This window comes from Lonchura striata, chromosome 3 (genome assembly GCF_050655825.1).
Source record: "Lonchura striata isolate lonStrDom1 chromosome 3, ASM5065582v1, whole genome shotgun sequence".
NCBI classification, from domain to species: Eukaryota; Metazoa; Chordata; class Aves; order Passeriformes; family Estrildidae; genus Lonchura; species Lonchura striata.
Window position 1 is genome coordinate 115,089,335 of NC_140705.1, and position 23,184 is coordinate 115,112,518.

The 23,184-nt window shown below is 48.1% G+C and overlaps 3 protein-coding genes and 1 long non-coding RNA gene across 9 annotated transcripts; 2 read left to right on the forward strand and 2 right to left on the reverse strand.

Moving 5' to 3' along the window:
* Positions 1-477: 477 nt before the first annotated feature.
* LOC146768072 (uncharacterized) lies at positions 478-2,266 on the reverse strand. Its single transcript, XR_014954109.1, has 2 exons — positions 1,064-2,266; positions 478-903 (listed from the first exon to the last, which is right to left on the reverse strand). It is a non-coding gene; the product is annotated as an uncharacterized LOC146768072 (long non-coding RNA).
* Positions 2,260-16,658, forward strand: GALM (galactose mutarotase). 5 transcript variants are annotated; one of them, XR_014954105.1, is made up of 9 exons: positions 2,260-2,666; positions 3,121-3,275; positions 5,976-6,182; positions 7,521-7,602; positions 8,552-8,693; positions 8,787-8,961; positions 9,427-9,538; positions 10,546-14,838; positions 16,150-16,658. XR_014954105.1 is itself a non-coding variant. In XM_085576187.1 (8 exons), exons 1-7 carry the CDS (start codon positions 2,471-2,473, stop codon positions 9,502-9,504), a joined length of 1,035 nt encoding a protein of 344 aa, XP_085432313.1. In that variant the 5' UTR covers positions 2,260-2,470; the 3' UTR covers positions 9,505-9,538; positions 12,102-16,658. The 5 variants fall into 5 exon arrangements, 2 of the variants coding, with proteins under 2 accessions (XP_085432313.1, XP_031360060.3); XR_014954104.1 differs by having other exon boundaries at positions 12,102-14,838; XR_004147953.3 differs by having other exon boundaries at positions 14,663-14,838.
* LOC110474844 (serine/arginine-rich splicing factor 7) lies at positions 10,391-18,141 on the reverse strand. The gene is made up of 9 exons (XM_021538596.4): positions 18,085-18,141; positions 17,599-17,779; positions 17,291-17,467; positions 16,327-16,401; positions 16,135-16,236; positions 15,717-15,770; positions 13,675-13,719; positions 13,066-13,101; positions 10,391-12,139 (listed from the first exon to the last, which is right to left on the reverse strand). The coding sequence occupies exons 1-9, from the start codon at positions 18,110-18,112 to the stop codon at positions 12,085-12,087; spliced, it is 753 nt and encodes a 250-aa protein (XP_021394271.1). The 5' UTR covers positions 18,113-18,141; the 3' UTR covers positions 10,391-12,084.
* A 78-nt stretch (positions 18,142-18,219) lies between these two features.
* Positions 18,220-22,025, forward strand: GEMIN6 (gem nuclear organelle associated protein 6). Of its 2 annotated transcripts, none has more exons than XM_077790629.2 (3): positions 18,220-18,553; positions 19,498-19,643; positions 21,456-22,025. In XM_077790629.2, the coding sequence occupies exons 2-3, from the start codon at positions 19,516-19,518 to the stop codon at positions 21,874-21,876; spliced, it is 549 nt and encodes a 182-aa protein (XP_077646755.1). In that variant the 5' UTR covers positions 18,220-18,553; positions 19,498-19,515; the 3' UTR covers positions 21,877-22,025. The 2 variants fall into 2 exon arrangements, with proteins under 2 accessions (XP_077646755.1, XP_021394272.1); XM_021538597.4 differs by having other exon boundaries at positions 18,220-18,528.
* The last annotated feature ends 1,159 nt before the right edge of the window (positions 22,026-23,184 follow it).

Sequence of the window (23,184 nt, forward strand, 5' to 3'; positions counted from 1 at the left end):
CTGGATTTAAGATAAAGACAAAATGAAGGAAGGAAATGTAGTGATGTAATTTATTACAGAACTGCCTGATGACCAAATTAAAAAAAGATCTTCTCATAAAGACAGAGTTTTGGTTGACTGTAGCCTTTTAAGTAAAGTTACTTTATTTTGGATTAAAGAAAAGCATGGGGAAAAAAGCAAAGTATTTTTAAAAATATATTGAAAAAATAAAGTATGTGTACAAAAATAGCATAAGCATGTATAATATCCAATGCTTCACTTCTGTTGTGCAAAACGATAGCTGCCCTGCAGGCTCCTGGAATTTCCAAGCTTCTGATCCCAGGGAAATAAATTCTTCCCTGTAATTTTTCTCATAACAACTTTATTATGTGATAGGAGCTGATAGTGTGTTAAATGGCTCCCCTAAACAAAAACCAAAATTAAACAAAACCAAACAAAAAACCCCAAACAAACAACAACAACAAATTTCTTTTTCACAATGTACCTTTTTTTCAGCTTTGTGGTGGGGAAAAGACAGGACCACTCACAGGCTGACTTTCCAGTTTGCCTTTTGTACTAAATAGAAATGTCTTGCCTGGTGTCGAGGAGCTGGGACCAGTGGGACCAGACACATAACCTGCCTTCATGTCACACTTTTTCTATACCTACTGTTAGAGCAGATAAATCCTTGTTCCTCACCAGCATTTTGCTTTTTGGCTTGGGAAAGGCTGCTGCATTTTCCAAATGTGAGAGAGGGCAGATAAGGACTTGAGAGCTGGTGAGCTCTGCCCAACTGCTTGTGCAGAGCTGCAAGGCAGAGAAGTGAAACCAAAGTCTCAGAGATGAATAGCGAGCTCTTCTGAGCTGTGGAAGTGCCCTGCTGCCAATGCCAGGTGTGTTCAGGCCCAGTACTGCAGTTTTCTTCTGGAAAGAAAGAGGAGAAAATGAAAGGAGCTTGCATTTGACCATCAGTATAAGCAAAACTCAGTGTTGAACAAGGCCCCAAACCCCCACTTTTTTAAAAATAAGAATGACTAAAAAGGAAATCCAGGGTGGTGAGATGTTGAACAGGATTTGCTTGTACCTTGCTCTGCCCTTTCTCCACCTCCCCCATTCAGCAGTGGTAGAGGGGCAGGATGCATTCAGAGGTGAGCCATGAGTAATCCTCAAAGTCATGAAGCAGGATTCTTGGAATACCTTGCTCAGATCCTGAAGCTGACATTGCTCCTTACTGTTCCCTGCAGGATTCAGGCTTGTGCAAGCTGGTTTCTGCTCTAGTTTATCTGCCAGCTTGAAAACTGTGTGGCTGGTTCACAAACAGATTTGTCCCTGGTATTGCTTTTGCAAGCACACAGCCTTAGATGGCCACTGGGGCTCGAGTGGTCTTGCATCTGTGAAGGGAGGTGAGAAAATCTCCGTCCGTCCGTCCATCCATCTGTCCAGCCATCCGTCCATCCATCTGGAGCCTTCCTTATTGCAAAATTTGAGCTGCTCCCTATCCTGTCTTGCATGGGAGGTGGTACTGATGAGCAGAAAAAAGTATGTTTGCTTCAAATGTCGTTTGTGGACAGAGAGCGCGGGTTGCGAAGGTGCAGAAGGAAACACAGGAACTGCCACTGCTAACAAAGAAATGCAGATTTCCAAACCATCTCTGCCCAGCCCCAGGTGGGAAGTTTGGCTTATGTGTTCACTTGGAATTTGTACTTGGTCTTGTCAAAAGATAATGGCTGTGTTGGAAATTAATATTTAGCAACCTCTGGTTCACCGATTCAGGTTTTTTGATGGGAGTTATTGGTTCTTTGAACAAATATTGAAAATGGGTCCTCATAGGAATACAAATTGTAGTGAGGTGCTCTTTTGCTTTGCACTAGAGAGGTCAAAAATGTGCACATACATTACTTAAATGTTGCCGGGGTTTTCCCCGCAGACTGAAAATACCTGCAAAGACTGCAGAAATCGGTATTTCAGAGGATGATGATTTTTGATGGAGTCTGGGTCAGAGCCACAGCTTTGATAATAGCAGCCCCCCGGCCAGCAAATGCTCTGAGCCTGATTTACAGCCCCGTCAGCAGGCGCTGCCTTGTGCCGGGCTGAGGGAGGGCACAAGGGGAGCAAACAGCATTTGGTCATGCACGCTGTGCACGGGCCGGGAAAGCCGTGTCGTTGCGATGGAAGTGGGCGAGGGGAGCTGCTGGAGGCGATGCTTCGCCCCTCGAAGGGGCCGGGCAGCGCAGCCGCCGCCTCGCTCCCTCCCCTGGCATCCCCCCGCTGCCCCGGCCGCCCCCGAGGCGCTGCCGCCGGTGGCCGCCCCGGGCGCGGCTCCGCTCCGCCGGGCGCGGCTCCGCTCCGCCCGCGGGAGCGAGGGGGCTGCTCTGGCTGCCCTTTGGAGCTGCGAGCGCTCCGCTCCCGCCGCCATTGCTTCTTCCTCCTGGGCTCCGTGCTTCCCGGGCAGGGCTGCGGCTCCCGCCGGGGGGGCCGGGTTCGGGGAGCGATGACGGCGGTGCGGAGAGAGGCGTTCGGGCGGATGGCCGCGGAGGAGGGAGGCGGAGAGGTGGAGAAGTTCGTCTTACAGTCGGACAGCGTGAGAGTGGAGATCCTGTCCTTTGGGTGCATCATCACCACTCTGGAGACAAAAGACAGGGATGGGCAGTTTTCAGATGTTGTCCTAGGATTTGACACTTTAGAAGGTGGGTTTTAATACGTTTCTTTAAAAAAAAAAAAAATTAAAAACGCACAATCGGGCAGTTTAACCAGCACTTACTAGTCTATTGCCACACTGCGTGACCTGCTTGTAAGGCCCCCTCCACCCCTCCCCACCTCCCCAAAATCATGGGCTGAAGAGATACAGTTAGATACAGTTCCTGCTGCCTTTCCTGGGCTCTGTGGTGGATGTGGAACTGGGACACTGGTGGTGGTGGTGTGCCACTCTGTTGTGGCAGATCTGAGTCATTCCTTACCTGGCAATGACGGAGGCCTTTTCTTCAAATCTGCAAATACAAGATCCCATCAAGGCTGCGTTAATCAAAGATGCGCAGCACTACCGAGCTGTGTGTCCTGTGAAACGCTGGGACTGCAGACTCCTGGAGACCGCCCATCCTGTTCCCATGGTTCTGTTTAACCGTGTGCTGTTTCTCTGGCCAGGTTACACGAGGAAGCACCCGTTCTTCGGTGCTGTCGTGGGCCGTGTTGCCAACAGGATTGCAAACGGGAGGTTCAGCCTGGACGGGAAGGAGTATCAGCTGTTCCTCAATAATGGGCCCAACAGCCTGCATGGAGGAGCCAAGGGATTTGACAAGGTGAAAATTCCAGTGTCCTGTCAGCATACAACCTGTGGGGTTGTGGCAAGAGTGTGTGATGTCTACACTTCTGAACCCTGTAGAATTTCCTGGTGGTTACTGAGTTGAATCAGGTCAGAAAGTGCTGTGAGTGCAGGAACACGGGGAAGTGAGACCCTGCAGGCTGCTGGGTTGGTTTGTCTTTGCCTGAGTTTGCAGGACTCACTTATGTCATCCTTGGATGCCAAGCTGAGGGTTGCTGTGCTTCGTCTGTGTGACTGCAGCCCTGAGCCTCATGAGCCCCTGAGTTCTGACAGGGTTGCTCTGGGCAAGGGCTGTCCTGGGCTGCTTCTGCACAGCCTAGGTTGGGACACAGCAGTGAGGACCAGCCCGGGAGCAGTGGAGGCTCCTCAGGCACCAGCTGCACCACCCTGGATGTGACATGGAGTTGTTCACGTGCCCAAAGAAAGCTTCCATGCAGACTCATTTCTACCTGCAGTCTCATGGCTGCTACCTGCCCATAGCTCCTCTCAGAGTCAGAAGGACATGAGTTTGCAGAAACTTATCATTGTTGTTTGCCTGTGACAGCACTCCCCAGTAAGGGAAGAGCAGGGTGGTGCTGCAGGTTCAGTCATTGCATTGCCCCCTTTGGTGCAGTTTCCATCCTGCGACAACATCCCCAGGCTGTCACTCTGCCTCACAGCAGAGGGGGATTAGATCAGGCCTGCAGAATGCCCCAGGATCCAGGATCACTGTCTCTCCTTCCTAGCCCTCCCCTATGACCTCCTGAGACGAAACAACCTTTCCCTGGCCCCAGGGCATGCAGCTTTTTTTCTCTCCTCCCAAGAGCTGCTGCTCAAGTCAGGTATTTGTATATAGATGGTAAGAGCAGTGGAGGGCCTCTTCTCTTGAAAGCCTTGCTGATAACCCTGCTCCATTGCAGAGCAGGCTCAGAAGTCTCTCCTGAAGCCTTGGGGTTTTTTGGATGAAGTACATTTCTAACCAGCAAGTAGCTGATCCACCATTTCCCCCAAAGAGCACATGAATGTGCTGGGTGCAGCTGCTTTCATGGGGTTAATGGGTTTTTTTTGTGAGAGGAATCCAGGCTGATGGGAAAAAAGCCAGAGTGCCTGAAAAAAAAAAATCACAGTGTGAACTGGCATCAGGTTGGGATGAAATGCTCCTCAGCAGCCTTAGAAAAAAGGGAGTACTGGGGATAGCTTGGCTGTTGTACCTCCAAAGAGGACAGTTTGGTTGGTTTAAAGTTTCTTTATACAGCCTGACACCTGTGATCTGCAGCTGAAAACATGTGTTTCTCCACACCCAGGCCTTCCAGGCTGTTTTCTGCAGTCAGGGGATGTGGTCTCTTCTTCTGCTTCTTTACCTTTCTTACTTGCTGAAGTCTCACCAGCTTGCTGGGGAGAAGGTAGTGACATCTCCCAGTTGGAGCTTTGTGTCCTCTGGCCCACAGGGCACGCTTGGACACCTGCCCAAGACCCCCACCAGCCAGGAAACAGGCATTGTTCAGAGACAGTGAGCCCTAGCTGGTCAACCCTAACAAAAAACACACACTGGCACTTAGCTGTGATTATCTTGGTCATCTTCTGAGCTTTTCCTGATTTTGCAGACATCAGTGCTGCGGTCAGCATGTGGTCTGATGAGAGCATCCTGCAGCTGCACTTACAGGGCTGCAGTGTGCTGGTGGATTTTTGAAAATAACTCTCTTATCTTAAAAAAAAGTAGTGATACCTGTACGTTTCCTGGACTTTAATAGTTTTTTTTTCCAAAGAACTTAAATAGAAACTCATATTTAAATCCGCAGCATCCTTACTGTAGCTGTGGGAGCTGCAGTCAAACTGCACACTTTGTTGGAGGGCCTACTCTGCAGCCAGGTGTATTTGTCACCCTTAGGTTCTGTGTTTGGTGAAAATGCTGGCTTTTGACCATGCCCCCATGTTGGTGATCTCTGTGTAGGACATGAGAGGGATCAACTCAACAGCGCTACCTTGGCCCTTGTTCCTAAATCTGTCCACTTTGATTAGACACTAACTATTCCTCAGGGAAATGTGAAGCTCCAGAGAGCCTCCTGTTGGACATCCATCCTCCCAGCATGAGGTCCATGGCCAGGGCCAAACAGGCTGTCAGGGCAGCAGTGTGCTGGCTTGCTTGCATTGCCAGCATGTTTGGTTCCAAGCTGAGTACTGGTGCTGGTCTCTGGCAGGGACAAGAACCAGAGAGGTCCCAGGTCTCTGGATGTGTCTGACAGCACATCTGGTACCATTTAGCCCAACCCCAGGCCCTGGGCAGGAGTCCCAAGTGTGTTCTTACTGTCCTTGAAGCCAGTGCCTGGGTGGCAGCTTGTTGAAGTGGTGTTGCACATGAGAAAATCCACGGAAAGGGGGTAAGTCCAGCTGCAGGGCAAAAACCAAATGTGTGGACTCTCAGGTATGGCATAACACAGACTGGAACAGATCCTTGTCAGACTGCCAAATTGCCTCCTTTGTTTGGCTGCTCAGTGGAAAGCTTGTTCCCTGCTGGTGGTCCTGGCTGACCAAGAGCAGGCTGGTGCTTGTGTTTTCCTTGGAAAGGTGATTGAAAAAGCCTTTGTTTCAGTGCAACATCCCTTGTGCGCCTTTTGTCCCTGTTTTTAGCCCAGCCTGGGGCAGAAGGGAAGGGCTCTGTGTTCCCATTCCTGTCCCACCAAGGCCGTGCTCCGTGCAGGTTCTCTGGAGCGCCCAGGTGCTCCCAAATGGTGTCCGCTTCTTCCGGCTCAGCCCCGATGGTGAGGAAGGCTACCCTGGTGACCTGAAGGTCTGGGTGACCTACACCCTTAGTGGCAGGGAGCTGGCCATCAACTACCAGGCCCAGAGCAGCAAGACAACCCCCATCAGCCTGACTAACCACGCGTACTTCAACCTGGCAGGGCAGGTAAGTGTGGGGAGATGGGCCCCGTGGAGAAACACTGTGCAGGGGCAGAAAGCCTGGGGATGGGATGGTCATTGGCACCAACCTGGTCTGGGGACACATCATGGTTTTGGGGACACAGCAGTGAAGGTTGTCTCTGTGCTTCATGGGCTGCATGCAGGAAGGGGATTGAATCATGTGGATCTCAGCTGAGGACAAGTCTGCATCCAGATGAGCATGATAATTCTTTTGTGTGTAACTGGGGAGTTTTGCTCTCTTGGTCCCTTGGGAAGATTAAGGAGGAGGTGCAGAGCTGGCATGCCCTGGTGGTGGCCTGGCATTTCTTAATTGTGTTCTGCTGGCATTTCTGAAAGGGTGATGCAGGTTGAAATCAGGGCCTGGAGTGGTAGCACCAAAACACCCAAGTCAAAATGGGCAGAAGAAACATCACAGAAAGGGGATGTAAGGTAGCCAGGATTGCAACTAGCAAGGCTGCAGCAGCAGGATGCAGAGGGCTCCTACACACCTGTACAGGGTCTTGTTAACCACATGGACAGTGAATTGCAGCTGTGTCTTAATCTCACAGTTTATAACTGTGCTTGGAGGAAAAGGATCTGAGAAATAAAGTGTTGCTGGGCAGAGCCATAGGATAACACAGTGCAGTCACATTTGGATGTGAGACAAAGGCCCTTAAAAGTGTGAGAGACAACTCAGCCCCTCCGAGCAGGAGCTGTGCCCAGGCTGCTGCCCTGAGAATGGCTGTGCAGTTGTTGTTGCTGGTGCTCCCAGAGGTGCAGCAATATCAGCACGTGCAGCGTGCAACTCAGGTGTGCTCCAGAGGAACAGGAGACCTTTGGGCACAAAATTGCTGCTCAGATTAGATAGTGACCTGAAGGTTCAGCTTTGATCCTGCTCCCCTTCCAGCCCAGCAGGTTCCCTGCCCACACTCCTGAGGCTGTGGAAGAGGAGGAGGAGCACACCCCCGCAGCAATGCAGATGAGACAGGAGGATGGGTTGCATTTCCCCTTGCTTGCTTCCTTCCCCTTCTCCCTGCTGCTGTGTGCTCAGTACCCAGCACGTTTTGGCTCATCACTCTGCAGGGTGGTAGCCCTCAGTGAGGTACTAGACAGACTGATGGCCCCATCCCTGTGGGATTTACAGCTCCTATGGCCCATGAAGGTTTTTGCCTGGGCTAGTGCCTTTGTCCTGTGCCCAAGATCAAGGTGGAATGAGGGTCAGGAGGTGCTCCAGGCACTACCAAATCAGCTGGGCAGCACTGTGCACTGTGATTTCACAACTGTGCTTAGGGCTGCTTGAACAGTGGCTGCAAGAGGAATCCCAGCATTTCCCATCCTCCTGCAGGGCTCCCTGGATGTCTATGACCACGAGATCTCCATTGAAGCAGATTCCTACCTGCCTGTGGATGACACCCAGATCCCTACTGGTAGGCAGTGCCGTGCTTGTGGCACCAGGTGGAAGTGATCCTTCTGAGCAATGTTGGTGGGTGTGGGCAGCAGCACTGCTTGGCAAGGGGGGCACACCAGCACCCAGGGGACCCCAGGCACAGTGGGGCCCTCACCTTTGGGTGCAGTCCCACTTCATGTGAGCAGGGTGGGCAGCACCAGGTGCTGGTAACTGGGTCCATCACCAGCCCCAGGGAACAGGCAAGAGCAGCAGGAAATGGGGCCAGAGGCACAGGGGATGTGAGGTTGTTATGTGAGTCCATTCAGGAGACACGCTCCCTGTGGATTTGGAGGAGAAGATTCTTCGGTCCAGGTGGCCTCTGCTCAGCTTGATGTGCCATGCTTGTGGACATATAGGGGAAGAGCTTAAGGCCATACCCAATCCAGTGGCCGACTTCTCCCTGCTGCTTTCACCATGGAGCTGTTTCACATCTTAGTTGTGGCCAGCTTGCTACGACTGCCTTTTGCAGTTCCTTCTTGTGTGGGTAGTCTTAGTCTTGGGGTGAAAATAAGATTTGTGCAATTATTAAAGACAGACACTTTGTGTGCAATGCCTGCTGTATTTTATGTAAGTGCCTGAATTGGAACAGTTTCATTTTTTTTTTTTTTCAAGGCATTTACTCTGCCCTCCATGCAAAACCCCTCACTTTTGGTTGGGGTGACTGTTCTGCACTGTGTTTAGTATGTCCTGGGGTTGTTTATGTTGCTTTATCACAGGACACTGTATGCCCACAGCAGTCTTAACAAGGACAAGGGAGAAAATGCTGGGTTTGTACATATACAATCTTTCATGCATTTTCTTGCTCCTTGTCTGTGCTTTGTCCCTGCTAAGTACAGCAGTGTCCCCAGGAGCTGCCAGCTGTGCTGGGGACATGGTAGGTTTTGCTGGCATGTGGCTGAATGGCTGAGCCTGCTGTTCCCCTTGCTTAGGGGAGGTGGCTGCCGTGCAGGGCACTGGCTTTGATCTCCGGCAGCCTGTGGAGCTGGGCAAGCACTTGCAGAAGTTTCACCTGGATGGCTTTGACCACAACTTCTGCCTGCATCAGGGGCAGGATCGACGCCTCGTGGCCAGGTAGGCTGGGACCTTGGCAGGAGTCCCCACCCCTGGAGCCAAGAGGTGCCCGTTCAGCCAGTCCCATGTCATCCTCCGTTGGCATCTCTGCAGGGTTTTCCACCCGCCCTCTGGCAGGACCATGGAGGTTCACACCACCCAGCCTGGCATCCAGTTTTACACCGGAAACAACCTGGATGGCTCCCTGAAGGGCAAAGGTGCTGCCACGTACCCCAGGCACTCGGCTTTCTGCCTGGAAACCCAGAACTGGCCCGATGCCGTTAACAAGGTGAGCTGTCCATTCCCCTCCCATGGTCACTTGGGTCCTGTGGCAGGGGACATACCCCCACCACGCTCCATGTCTCTGGGGCACTAAATGGAGGAGCAGAGTCTGCTTCTCAAGGGGACACTGCAGATGCCAGAAGTGAGGCAGGCAAACGTCACCGTGGCTTTAGACAGGGGTCAGTCAGCGCAGCAGGGACTGGCCCTGTGCAGCCCAACTTCCCAAAGCTGGGGGGTCTAGAGCGGATGGCCCTGCTGGGGCCTTGCCACATCCTCTGCCTGGATTCAACCAGCAGTGGGACTCACCCACTCTGCCCGCTGGCAAGTCGCGGGTGGTTACACACTGCTGCTGGAAATGGCTGGGGGCAGCTGTGGGAATATGTCTTGGGAAGAACAAAGGCATGCAGCCATGCTTTCTGGTCCCATGGAATGGAATGTGTTCAGTCACTGATATGCTGCTGTTTCTCCCCAGCCTCATTTCCCCAACGTCCTGCTCCATCCGGGTGAGGAATACAACCACACCACGTGGCTTGTGTTCAGCACTGCTTGAGGAGAAGGGCTGCTGACTCCCAGCACTGAGAGGGGTAAGTGCCTCTAGCAGCCGAGCCAGAAATCCTGCCAGGTGCCAAACAGAGCTTTCCAACCACCCTGGGTGATGCATCTGATACAGGAGCCTTTATCCTCTGTGGTTTTCACATGTGGTTTCTGCTGGCTTTAGCTCCTGTCACCACCTCTGCTGCTGTCTGGTCTGTGCAAAAGTCTCACACTCTGTCCAGCCTCTCACCCTGGGCACTGGGTTTTGTTTTGCAGTAAAAATGCACTGAAAACACCTTGTTTAGGGGCATGACATCACAGCTCCAACTACAGCAGGGGAATATCTGGTAATATTCATGTGGAGCATGTGGGAAGGCTGATGCAGTTGTGGTTGTTACAACATCTGCTCCTTCCATCAAAGTGCTCCAAGTGGTGTACAGTGCTGATGCAGGACAGCTTTGAGGAGGACAGTGTGCTGGGATTATCCCAGCTGGCTGCCCTGGATGCTCTGGTTAAACTCCTATGCTCTGTCTTGGTTGCTGAAGTGAAGTGGGCACACCCATTTAGTCCTGAATATACAACTGTAGGAGAAAACCTGTCATCCTAGCACTGTTTCCACATGAAATCTCCAAAACCTTGTATGAGGGAACTATTTGATGAAAACCTCCATGTTTCTGAGGATTCAGAAAAATTGGCACAAGCCAGGGGATGACAGCACCATCCTATTAGGGAGCTGGTAGCCCACTCCGCAGGGAAACAGGCTGACATTAGGCATCATGTCCCACCTTCTCCTGCCATGCTGCTGCACCCATGGCCTGCAGCACTTCACCATGCTTCCTCAGCTGCTCTTCTGCTCGGTATTCCAGTGTCTCTGGGTACTGAAAAACAGGTACCAGTAGAGCTGTCGTGTCAGTCTGCAGGTTTATTGTGGAGCAGAGCAGGTTCGCCTTGAGTACAGAAAAAAAAAGGCGATGAAATTCCAGAGCAGTGGCATACGTGTGCCTTGCACCAGGTACACAATGCACAACCAGTAAAATATTCCAAACACCTATCACAGGCTTCAGGCATTTGGGCTGCAGGGTAACATCTGTATCAGCCCGCCACAGTGGGATTTGGTGAGTATGGCCAGAATCCACCTGGAGCACCAATGGCCATGGTGAGCCCCGGAGAGGATCCAGGCACAGCGAGGACCAGGAATAAAGGCCAGAGGATGCTGCAGCAAACAGCACCTTCAGGATCTGGACTGTTGACTCATCCACCAGAAAAGCTCCATGCAGTCATTATTAACAGGAAATCTGTTTCTTCAGAACCACGTGTTACCCCACATGTAACAAAGTCTTCTTGTAATTTCATTTATAAACTGTTCTGCTGTGGTTTACACGGTGGAAGCAAACTGCTATGATAGATTTCATTAAGCCCAAACAGGCCTGGCTTTCCATTTCAGTGCTTACTTGTTGCTGAAACTGGCCTTTATTTCTGCTAGATAGCCAAATGCAGCAAAAAGAAAAAATGCTTTTCACCCCTCTGCCTACCCTACTGTTCACAGTCCAACACTGTTGCCAGTCCCTTGCTGTGATCTGTGTTGAAGTGCTTTATCATACAAGTCCTTCGTACAGAATGAGAACAACTGGATACACCTATACACAAATAAAGACTCCTGCAGGTTATGTATTTGCTGTAAGAAATTGGGATCATTCAACAAAGCCATCTCCGGGATATGGGCTGCTTGACAACCATACCAGTTTCTGTGAAGCAGGTTAGAACTCCTGAGGGCAGCTGAGATTCTTTCATTTTAAGGACCTTCCCTCAAAAAAGGAAAGCACACCTTCAGATATTTTAAAAAGTTTTCTTTACATCAATAGCCTAAGGAACTAAAAAAATGCAAGAAGTGAAACTAGCAAATGCCAAGTTATTAATTATTTCTATTACCTTTAGAGGTTTCTGCATATTTAGTTGCTTAAAAGATGTGTTTGGGAGGCAAGTTTATCCTTACATTTTTGGGCCATCTGGTATCAACAGTCAAACACCAGAGAATGAGCTTTGCAGAATAAGCAGATCAGGCAGAAAAATGAATGCCCTCTAAATATCAAGGAATGAAAAGGGTATATGCAAATTTTTATCCATCTGCAGACAGAGATGGATTCTAAATTCCATTTTGAAGAGAACAGGAATCCTTTCACCAAAGACATTCAACAGTACATGTGAAAAGTGACTACCTTGAGAAGACACCAGCTGGGATTAGTGATTCCCATTTTTGACATTTTTCATCCACGTTACATGGCACACAGCTAAAATTACCCAAACGTTAACAGAAGCAGCAGGGTTACTTCAGAGAAGTTTTAGTTAAAAATACACATTTTATTTCAATGTGCCAATAAAAAAGTCCCACATTTTCTTATCACAGGAAGTTAATTCATACAATAAAAAGAGACCTGTGCTAGTCTATTGCTGTGACTAACTCAGAAGACCCAGATCATGCCAAATTTTAGTTGATATACTCTTCTATCTACATTCTTACATTTACAAAGACACCACAAAATCCCTTATAATAATGTAAGCAAAATAGCTTTCTTCCTAAAAGATTAACTTCATAACTTTAATCCATTCTTTCAGGACTTGCACTTCGTTGAGGGCTTCCTGATGGTGAACGGCTGAAAGGAAAACAATCCACAATTAACATTTCAGTAGTTGCTTGGGAATCACAAATACAGGAAAAAGCAACCAGAGTATACCAGACTCTGGCTCTTTTTAAGCACTTTTTAAATAAAATAACCAATCACTACTGACAAAAGCTAACAGGTTGATGATCTGGAGATAACACTTTTTTTCTTTACTGTTATTTTTAAAATGAAATTACTGCAAGGCCATCTAAAGGGTATTACTTATAGCGACTTCTGAAGGGGCATGATACTTCTTCACTGCTCTGATACAGCAGCTTGTCAAAACCTGTCATGGCAATCACTCAGCATTTATGAGTATTCTTTGATGCTCTTGTGATTGACATTAAACTTGTAAAAATTATCTATTAAAGAATGCTAATTAGAGAAAAAATGCTGCTGATTCTGTCATTCCACAAATTCTACACATTACTCTGTGCATATACACAGAGAGAGAACTATTTACTGACTTACTGCAAAAGAAAAAAATAATCTAACAGCACTGAACATAAGAGGTCTGATCTTCCATTCCTTGACTGCTGTGCCAGGGTACTCCACTCTACCTTCCCCAATGTCAGTGTAGCTTTCAATGAGACTGAAAGCTGATTTTCTACATTTATGCTATGCTTTAAGCTCATCAGTCTCTGTGCAATATAACTGTTAGTTTTATTGGAACCAAAGGGAACAAAAGGAATAGGGGAGCAGACAAGATACTGCTACATAACCCTGAGCATTTATCACCACATACATATTACTATATAGAAAGCCACAACCACATTATTGCTGTGAAAGAGATCTCAGCAAAATACCTTTCCAGTACTTTGCTACAAGCAGCAATCACACTCCTCAGCAGAGATCAGTGCAGACACTAAAATGCCAACTCTACGGAGCCTACGCTATCAGTAGGGACACCAACGTACCTTCTCTTTGGAGACGGTGACCGGGACTTCGACCGGCTGCCAAAACAGAAAGCATCAATGCAGCTTAAATGTCAAATGCAACTCTTACGTTTAAAAAAGCCCCAACCTATCAGAAAGCAAATCATAAGGAATCTAGCCAGAAGGTCTTTCCCATCTCAGTTTTCAGATCAACTTTTACTCTGACAGGGATTCTCCATTTATTTACTGTGGAGATGCATTTTAAGCAACTTTCTTCAGCAAACAGAAAAACAAGGGGTGGTGCTAAGATGAGGCTTTGAGAAAAGCAACATCACCGGATTGCTGTTTTAAGAAAAGCACTAACACAGTTCAAGCTCTTTATCTCATTGACAGAAAAAATTAACAGACTGAGCACAAAGGCACAAAAAATTAGTACTATGTTGGAAAACATGAAGAGTTAATGAAAACCCAGAGACAGATAAGGAACACATTCCCAAGAGCTGCAGAGGAAATGCTATAATTTCTGTCATATCACAAAGAAATTAGCTGGGGACCCCTGTTAGGGGGATATTTTCCTAAAGGACCAGGCTGTGTTAATCATGCAAACCTAAATCTGAGATGCTACTGCAGGCTGTGTGTGTGTGCGCTCACCTCTTAGCCGGCGAGCCAGACTTTGATCTGCCATGAGACCTAGACCTGCAAGGAAAGACACAGCTCAGCAGGGAAACAAGAGCATGCAGGTTCCCATATTTAGGACAGGACTCACACCCAGTGGATGAGCACTGCATGCTGAATACACAGAATCCTGCACGTTTCCAGGGTTTTGCCTGTTAAGTTTCCAAAGAAGTGTTTTTAAATGGATGCTGCACATGTTGCTCTGTACTTTGGTCCCTATCTGATGAGCAGTGTTTGCTGATACAGGTGGCAGGAACACAGGAACAACCCAAATCCTGACCAGTATTTTCAGAGAACTAATAAAAAGCCATGCAGGTTTTATTAGCCTTGAGCAGCATCTGACACTGCAGTTGCAGACAGCTCATTCCTAGAAATATCTTCTCTGTGAAGGCCCTCTTATATAGCCACTTACTTCAAGTTTTTTTTTTTTTGTTTGTTTTTTTTTTGTTTTTTTTTTTGTTTTTAACATTTGAACTCAATTCTTATGGAAAAAATGTGGGAAATATCCACCTTTGAGGCTGCTGCACCACAGGAACACTAATACTGCCTGAAAGCCTCACTGAAATTTTGAGGTTCCCTCTAGCGCTCTACATTCCACACCCAAGGCTTTCCAGAACAATTTCCAGATGTGTGTTGTGACACTGTCAAACCAGCCAATGTAATGTACTCATTTAATCGGTCTCCCTCACAAACCCAGAGCCTGTCTCTGGGTGCAATGCATTCCTTGGACTCTTCTGTGAAGAAATAATATTTCAGTTACATAAGCACAATTCTTTTGCCACTTCTGCCTAGTTGTGTATTTCTAACTTCCTATGCCTCAGTCACTTAATCCCTACTTACAATGCCAAGTGTTACACAATAGTCCAGAAGTGTCACTACAAGTATCTTTTACCTTGCAGAAAACCAGCACGGTACCAAAAAGAGAAAACAGTGGTGGTAATATCAAGATGTTTTTCTCTTTTAGGGTCTGCTGACTGTAGCTGTTTCTGGCTCACCACTGACAGTGGACAGGGATAAGCCATGATGAAGTCACGTTGGAACAACCAGCACAAAGATTCAACAGGGTTTAGCCACAGAAACACACTGCTATACTGCCTTGGGCAACCTTCTTCCCTCTTTACCAGCTTCTGGACTATTTGTGTGAGTTTCTGCTCTTAATTAAGCCATCTGGTCTTCATCTCTCCTTTCCCTTACAACTCCCATCATTGCTTGCTGTCCTCAGAAAATGCCACCTTCAGCTGTGGGCTTTTCCACCTGCTGCCATTAGCTGAAGCCATCCTGTATTTTAGTGTTTCTTCATGGTTGATTGTTCCTTGTTTCAAAGAGCAGCCATTAAAACCAGCACAGCAGGCACAAGGACAGGCTGGGCCATAAGCAATCCAGAGCAGAATTTCCATTCACTCTTGTTCTTGTCTAGGACACCCAGTCACCCCTGCTGCCAGGACAAGGCTCCATGAAGCACAGGCTGCACTTACTATCAAGTAAAGTATAAGGGAATGAACAGCATCCTTGTGACACGTTTATTGGTGCACAATAATTCTCACAGATGTTTATCTCAAACCAAAATCAGCTCCTGCAGACTGACACTGATATTCAACAGAGCTGGAACTGCAGCTGTAACACTCAGGACACCAGCAAGCCCTTCAAGCCTTGCCTGGCTGCAGACAATAACACATTACTGAAGGGCATCTTGCTTTCTCGGAAAAATAATGGGAAGAATCCACAATCTTGTGACTGCTACACGAAGAAAAATAAACTTTTGAGATTAATTCTACATTTGTTAGCTGTTAATGCAACCCAATCAAACCAGTATTTGTGATGACTATGGTAACCTAGATGTTAGTGGTATGCCAAAGAATAAAAAGAGGAAGAACAATCTTCTGCACTGCATTTTAAAACTATGGACCCCTAGGTTAGTGGAGGGAAAACACATCTTTTTCTGGAAAAAAACTTAACAGTTGTTACAGAGCCTATTGAGACTTTTAAGCAACTTTTACCAACTACCTATGGTCACATACCTGCTTCGGGGCCATGTAACCGATCTGGATCTAGATCTGGATCTTGATCTAGACCTGAAATTAAAAAATTGAGATAAATTAAAAACAAATAAACTCAAGAAAAAGTAATGACAATAACAGCACTATGTAAATTGTCATTTGTGAACTTAAGACTTACATGATCATATACCTACATGATCATTACACATTTTAGACAAAGACATTCAATCATGGGAGATGCCACTGTCTCAAAGTAAGGGCTCAGAACTCATTAGCACACCTGTAAATTTAACTAGAATTGTCAGAAACATTTTAAAGCATGCTGAATTCTACAGATCAGCACCTTTTGAAATCTGCTATCCAATACCTTTTGGAATCTAATTAAAACAAGAAAACAGTAACAAAAATAAACCAAACAGTAAAAATTAATCTTAATTACCTTGATCTCTTCAAGGAAGCTGACCGTGACCGGCGGGGAGACACAGACCTGGACCTTCGAGGAGACACGGACCTGGACCTACGATAGGAAGCTGACCTGGACCTACAAAGAAAGCAATTCCGAGAGTTGTTCAAGTATAGCTTTTTATGGGCAAAAGAAGGCAACAGGAATAAAAGACAAACTCAAACACACCTCCTACCACGGCTGCGGCTGCGTGACCGGGAATACCTTCTTCCTCGGGACCTCGAGCGGGATCTGGACCGGGACCTGGGTTTAGGTTAGAAAAAACAGGTATCAGCAGACAGCTGCAGCAACCCACACCTGTGAGGCCCTGCTGAAGTCAAAACTTTTTTCAGACAACTAAAGAACTAGCATCTGTCAGTTGGAAAAATGTCTGGGCCTACTTGTCTTGAGCATTTTTACTACCTAGAAAAATGTTAAAAGCTGAATTACATTGCAGAATTACATTAGAATAGAAAACACTGTAATGCGTATTTAAAATAAACCTTGCAAGTTTGCAGGTCGACCCTCTTTGGCCCAAGGTCTAGCAGATCTAGACGATCTAGAAGTATCTATAGGCGAGCGCTGCATCTAGGTAGGTGTTCTCTTCAATCTAACGACGATCAAACTGACAGCCCAATGAGCCAGGGTGAGGCTTGATTGACGCAAGAAGATTTTTCTAGGTGGGAATGTGGTCAATCTGGTGTTCCTCTTTCTAAACCGGAGGGGGGCCCCAATTGAATGCCAAATTTACTGTTTACGGCGGTCACCGTCTCAAATTTTCTGCCCTTAAAGAATAAGGTGAAGCTACGTGTAGATGGCTCGAGGGGATCTGGCCTCTTATGCTGATCACCTCAAGGTCTAGGAGGATCTTAAGTGTCGGATTTGCAAGGCGCCTCAGCATGAAATCTTAAGGCTCGTGACATTCTGAATCAAGGCGACTGACTCAAACGAAGAAACCTGAAAGGTTTTGACCAGGTTGATTATTAAGATATTAACATTTGATAGAAATAGCAACAAATTGTAATATATACCTATACATTTATTCTAGCGTTAAAGTTTAAAGAAAACTGGTGTAACATTGTGTTCTTTGCTAACAAGAACTAGACAAAAGCGAGCTGGCGAAGCAACGCAGCCGCCCCGGCCCCGCACGTACCTGCTCCTCCTTCGGCGGCTATAGCGGTGACAGTCATAGGCATAGTGGCCTTTCTCACCACACTCGTAGCATCTGTCGTTGGGGTCGAAGGGGCGCCGGGCAGGGGGCCGGTCGTAGCGGGAGCGGCGCGGCATCCCTGTGGAAACTTCCACTCTGACCCTGGAGCCGCAGATCACCCTGGAACGAGTCCACGAAGGGTCTCGGTTAAACCTTTCAGTCCGTGATGAACCAGAAGAACACAGGGACCGCAGAGATAAACCCCGGTTCTCTGTCGGCAGCCTCGGCAGACACGTAAAAAGGACACGTACTTCCCGTCAAGTCCACGGACAGCATCTTCGGCATCCCGGGGGTCTTCGAACTCCACGAAGGCGAACCCCGGCGGGTTCCTGGCGATCCACACGGTTCTCAGAGGTCCGTAGTAGCTGAAGGCTCTCTCGAGCTCGCCTTTGCCGGCGCCCGTGCCCAGGTTCCCCACGTACACCTTGGTCTCTGCGGGGACGAGCGGGGCTCAGCGCGGGGCCGGCCGCGGGCTCAGCCGCTGCCCGCCCTGCCCCGGCCGCCGCCATCTTGTCCGCGCGGCCCCTTCCCGCCTTCGCCGCGCGCCCTCCCCCGCGGCCGCTGACGCAAAATGGCGGCGGCGACAACGGCGGCCTCGGCAACGGCGTCGCATTTCTCCCCTTCCCACGGATGCCCGCCCGCCGCCAAGCTCCCCGCCGTAATCTCCTCTCTCCCCGAGTCGTCTCCCCCTCCCACTCGCGTAGCCGCCCGCCGCCCGCGGCCCCCGGCGCGCTCACCGCCTCCATAGCGGCCGTAACGCGACATCCCGACGGCTCCGCCGCCCGCGCGCACGCGCCGCCGCACGCGCCTGCCCCCTGGCCTGCTCCCCCGCCTCCCCCGCGCGCGGCGGCGCGCATGCGCGGGGCGGGCTCACGAACGGGAAGCGGGGGCGGCGGCGGGAACAGGACAGCCTTTCCCTGGGAACGGGAGAGCCTTTCTCTAGGCGCGGGAGAGCCTTTCCCTGGGAACGGGAGAGCCTTTCCCTGGGAACGGGAGAGCCTTTCTCTAGGAGCGGGAGAGCCTTTCCCTGGGAACGCGGAGTTCCCGTCCCGCTGCTGCTGCTGCAGGTGGTCATCTGCCCGTTGGGAGCACAGCCAGCGCGGCTTTTCTGGCCTGGCATCTCCTGAGTGGGAGCGATCCCTGGACGCATCCAGTATTGGAGGTGATATCCCCATCAGCTGGTGCGTAGCCGCCTCTGGAGTGCAGGCCAGTGCTTGTTCTTAGGAAGCAATTAGATTTTCTCTCCCTGCTTTCTAATACACGAGCCATGGCTGAATGAAAGCGATAGCTGAATGCAGTGGCACAAGCCATTCATACACAATCCCTGTAGTACTGGAGAGGCTGAATTGAGACTCTCAAAAAGAAAGGAAAAAAAGGAAACGGCTCCTTTAAGCCTGCAAAATTTTATACGCTTTATATTTTTTTGTTTTAGCACTTTCAAAACTGTTGCAAATTCCTAACGAATAACCGAATCAAGGACTAGCAGCTGGAAGCTCTGTAGGAGTGCTGCTGGCATAGGGCAGGTGTGGGCTGGGGGTGGATGTTGGAATCAAGTTTCCCACCTTCACGGCAAAGCCTGCTAAAAGCACCTCTACAACCAGGAGCAAAAAAGGCATTCCGGGGAAGAGAGCGCGCTGCAGCCCCCGGTGCTCCCGAGCCGCGCTGCGCCCATGGCTCTGCGGCCCCGCTCCCGGCGGAGCGCTGGCTGGGGATGCCGGACGGGAACAGAGTGAACAGCACTTGCTGTGCTCCAGCGGAGGGGATGGGGAGAGAGCCGCCTGGATAACGCTTAGCCACGGGCGGCGGAAGGGCTCGGCACCCGAGACGCGCTGAACTTTCACCTCCGAGGTTTTGTAAGAAGGCAGAGCAATAGATGGAGTGTTAGATGCAACGGGGAGGCGTAAGGTGATCACAACAGTGGGGTCTGAGGCTTTGCTGTGTGCCTTTAAAAACAAGCTGACTCCGTGGGGAATTACAGAAATGCAGCTTTAGGCAAACCAGTTGTGTGAATGTCTGCTTAAAAAAAAAAAAAAAAAAAAAGGCGAGTTTTGCTAAAGACAAATCTTTACATGGAGGCAAACCCAGTTCTGACATGAAGAGCAAAGCAAAAAGATTGACTGCATCTGCTGATTGATCTGGTTGCTTTCTAGGTCCTGGATGTAGGAAATATGAATGACTGGCAGAGAAAAAGCCCTCTAGATTGGGAAACGTATGTGAACAAATTGGTGAAAGTTGTTGCTGTTGAGAAAAATGAATATGAAGGATGGGTTTTAACTGTTGACCCAGTTTCTGCCACGTAAGTACCAAAGCTTTTATGAAAAACAAGATTTTTAGGAGGAGAAAAGGTTCTAAGGCTGAAGCAAACTTACTTGGAGCAAAAATGTAATGTTATCTTCTTAAGTTACAGCTTCTGCTGATGGCTGCAGCCTTCTTATCTTCTGGTTTGTACTTCCTGTGCACCTCATCTCTGGCTGAGCATGGGAAACTAAAAAGTCCATGATTTAGAATAAGCACTGCTTAGCAACAACCAAAATATCAGTGTGCTAGGAATATTATTCTCACTGTAAATTCAAAACTCAGCACTGTGCCAGTGTGTAGGAGAACTGCTAAAAAATCAGTTCTCTACCACCTGACTGCATGTGTTCAAGGTGAAGGTTCACATCTTGTAGCCAAGGCTTCAGCAAACCCAGATCTTCATGCTAAGCAAGTAAAGCTAAGTGAACAGCATATTGAATCACACAGTATTATAATTCCAAGTGACTTATTCTTATTTAAAACTTATATATTAACCTATACTATTAGCTCTCAGCAATCCATGTGCTAAAGGTTGCTTTTGGTAATATACCAAACCCTGCTTTACGAAGGGTGCTGAAGTGCTTTTGATGCTTTAGGTGTTGAAATCCTTTGTCTAGAGTTCTTCCATTGGTGTCTGGCTTTCAACTCCAGCCAGATGCCCAGGAAGGTGTTGAGGCTTCTTTGGGGAGAGCAAGAAGGGAAAATCAGGGGCACTGGACAGAAAGTGGTACCACACATCTCTGGTATCTCAAGTGAGTAACTTGAAAACAGGGTTTGAAAGGCAAAATGCACCCGGGAATGGGCAGATATTTGTCTCCTTGTTGCCAGAGCTCTTTCATACCTTATTGGATGTGAGCTTGTCCCATATGAACACAGGCTGGAGGCTGAAAACTAAAACATTCAGCTTCTGATGTGTTTCAGAAGAATTGGTTTTTGCTTCAGCTCTGAAGTTGCTCCAATAATCTCATGAAGTTTCCTATCATTTTGGTAAGGAAGGTTCATGCAGCTGTGAGTGATTCTGGTGATGGTCCATGCTGAAATTAAGGCATATCTTGCATCCCAAAAAGTCACTACTTCCACTAATGGTGGCAATAATAGGCTAGTGAAGTGCTGGCATCAAGGTCTGGAATTGTGCTTCCCAGAAGAGGAATAAAATGGTTTCTGATGCTGTTTGTTGATACAGGAGGGAGAGATCCTAGAAATATAACCAGCTGCCTTCCTACTTGCATTTTATGACTTCTGAGATGCAAGTGCCCTTGGGAAAACAGCATGCTTCTACAATGTGAGCCTGAGCCTTCTGTAGTGTGTTCCTGTTGTATCTTCATTTTATAAACTGGCAACAGTCATAAAAAAAGTATTCTTTTAGCAATGATCAATAAATATGACTGTTCTTTCATTAAAAAGTTCTGGTGTTGTTAGCTGCCTTCAACATTCGAAGTGCTGTATGTATGAAAGTATCACTGTTTCTGAATGTTGAAATGTTTTAAGTTCTTCAGCAGTGTTGGGAAAGCTGCACAAAAATATTTAGATTTCCAGACTTTATTTTTTCAAAGCAAAGTGTATGTTTATATTCTGCTTGATAGTGTCTAGAGCAGTTTCAAATTCAAGACCAGCAATTCCCTGCAGAGCTCCACATTTTTAGTATTTTAAGGGTATAGCAGCGTGCTTTTGAAAGGAAAATGCTGGGTGCTGGGTATTGCCTAAATACCTGGATTAGACTGATGCTAATGAGCTCTTATCTCCAAAACCTTGGAGGCTGCTTCTCAGTCTTCAGTTAAGAACAGGAACTTACACAATCTTCCTTCCTTGACAGCATTGTCCTCGCAATGTTCCCAGAGAATGAGAAAGGATCCATATCATTCGTCATGGGCCACGCCATTCAGGAGGTCGAGATCCTGCAAGAAGGGGACAGTGACATGAAGCGCCGCCTCGCTCACATCCTCGAGCCAGAGGAGTGCCAAGCCTACAGCCCCGAGGAGCTGGAGAAGAGGAAGAACGCCTTGAAGACGTGGCTGGAGACAAACCACATCCCCGTGGGCGAGCAGGGGGAGCTGGGCAGGACGCTGAGCGTGGCGGGGGTGCTGACCATCGAGCCCCCGTATGGCCCCGAGCAGTGCAGCAGCACCAACGAGATCATCCTGGCCCGCGTGCAGGGCCTGCTGCAGGGCTGGCTGCAGGGCTGCAGGGCTGCCTGCAGCAGCAGCGCCGAGCCTGCTGCAGAGGCTTCTCTCTAGGAGCTCTCCTGCTTTAGGAACTGGGCTGTTTCAGGAACTCTCCTGGGTGTCAATGCTCACTGTTTGCACAAAAGCTGCATTTCGGTTACTTTTGTCTTGGCTTTTTTTTTATGTAAAGGAAGGAATAAAACAAAAAGTATAAACTCACAGCACAAGCATTTTTTCATGTGCTATTTTTATTAGAAGCAAGCTGTTGTACTAAACCGATTTATCAGTTTAATTTGTCAGAGTTCTTGTAACAGTATTGTAAAGGATGATACATAATACATTTAAACTGTTTTCCCTTTAAAACTAGTTTAATTATCGTGCTGAAGGTACCTTTATTTGAACTGCTTAGCAGATTCTTTTTCCTTTTTTTTTTATAGAAAGAGAACTATGACACCTGGACTTCCCAAACCAAATTGAAAAAAAAATGTTCAGAAAACTGTTTTGTTGTTTACATGGCTGGCAGTTTCTTTGTTTTTCCATTACTGTTCTCCTAGTTTAGAACATGAATTACAATGCACGTCCAAGTTTGTAAAATTATTAGGGAAGGTTAGCAGGCAAATAGCAGGTTTTAAAACTTATCTATATTTGATGTTTTAGAGCAGCAGTGCTTGGGAAACCAGTGTTCTGTAAAAGGAAAATGTGTTGCAATTCAGTAAGTTTGTGTTTCTAGTTTATACCAACACATGATGCAGGAATAATTGTGTGATTATTCCTGAGATTATTAATGCAGTGAGGAACATTTAGAAGCCTCATTTATCTCAGTTATTTGTTCTGCCTTATTAGGAGATTAGCACATTGGTGTGCTCAAATGCAACTGGAAAGTCTGCCTAATCCTTGTTCTTAAAAGGCTGTTCTCATTCGTGCTGGCATTTACCTACAATTACTTGTCATCTGTCAGGTTTGTGTTGATTTTTTCTTAAAAAATGTCTGCTGCACATCCATTACTGTGTGTGTCTCCCTGGAAAGGTTGGGAGATGGCAACACACAACAGCTCCAGCTGCATGTCAGACATGAGGGGATAAACCAGGGCCTGACCTCCCAAGGCTGCTTGGGATGGACCCGAGGTGTGAGCCATCATAAGGGAATTGGAGCAACTGGGGGATGCCTTGTTCCAAGGCAGGGCCCACTCCTGAACGTGGAGTAAGACCCATGGCATCAGCTCCTTCACGCTCGGCACAGGCAGAAGCCATGATGGGTCACGCGTGAGGGGTGCCACACGCTGCAAACGCTGTTGGTGGCTCCCTCAGGGCCGGCGGGAGCTGCCGCTGGGGGCTGGCGGGGCACGCTGCGCTCAGCAGCCCGGGGGCCGCCGCGCCCCCT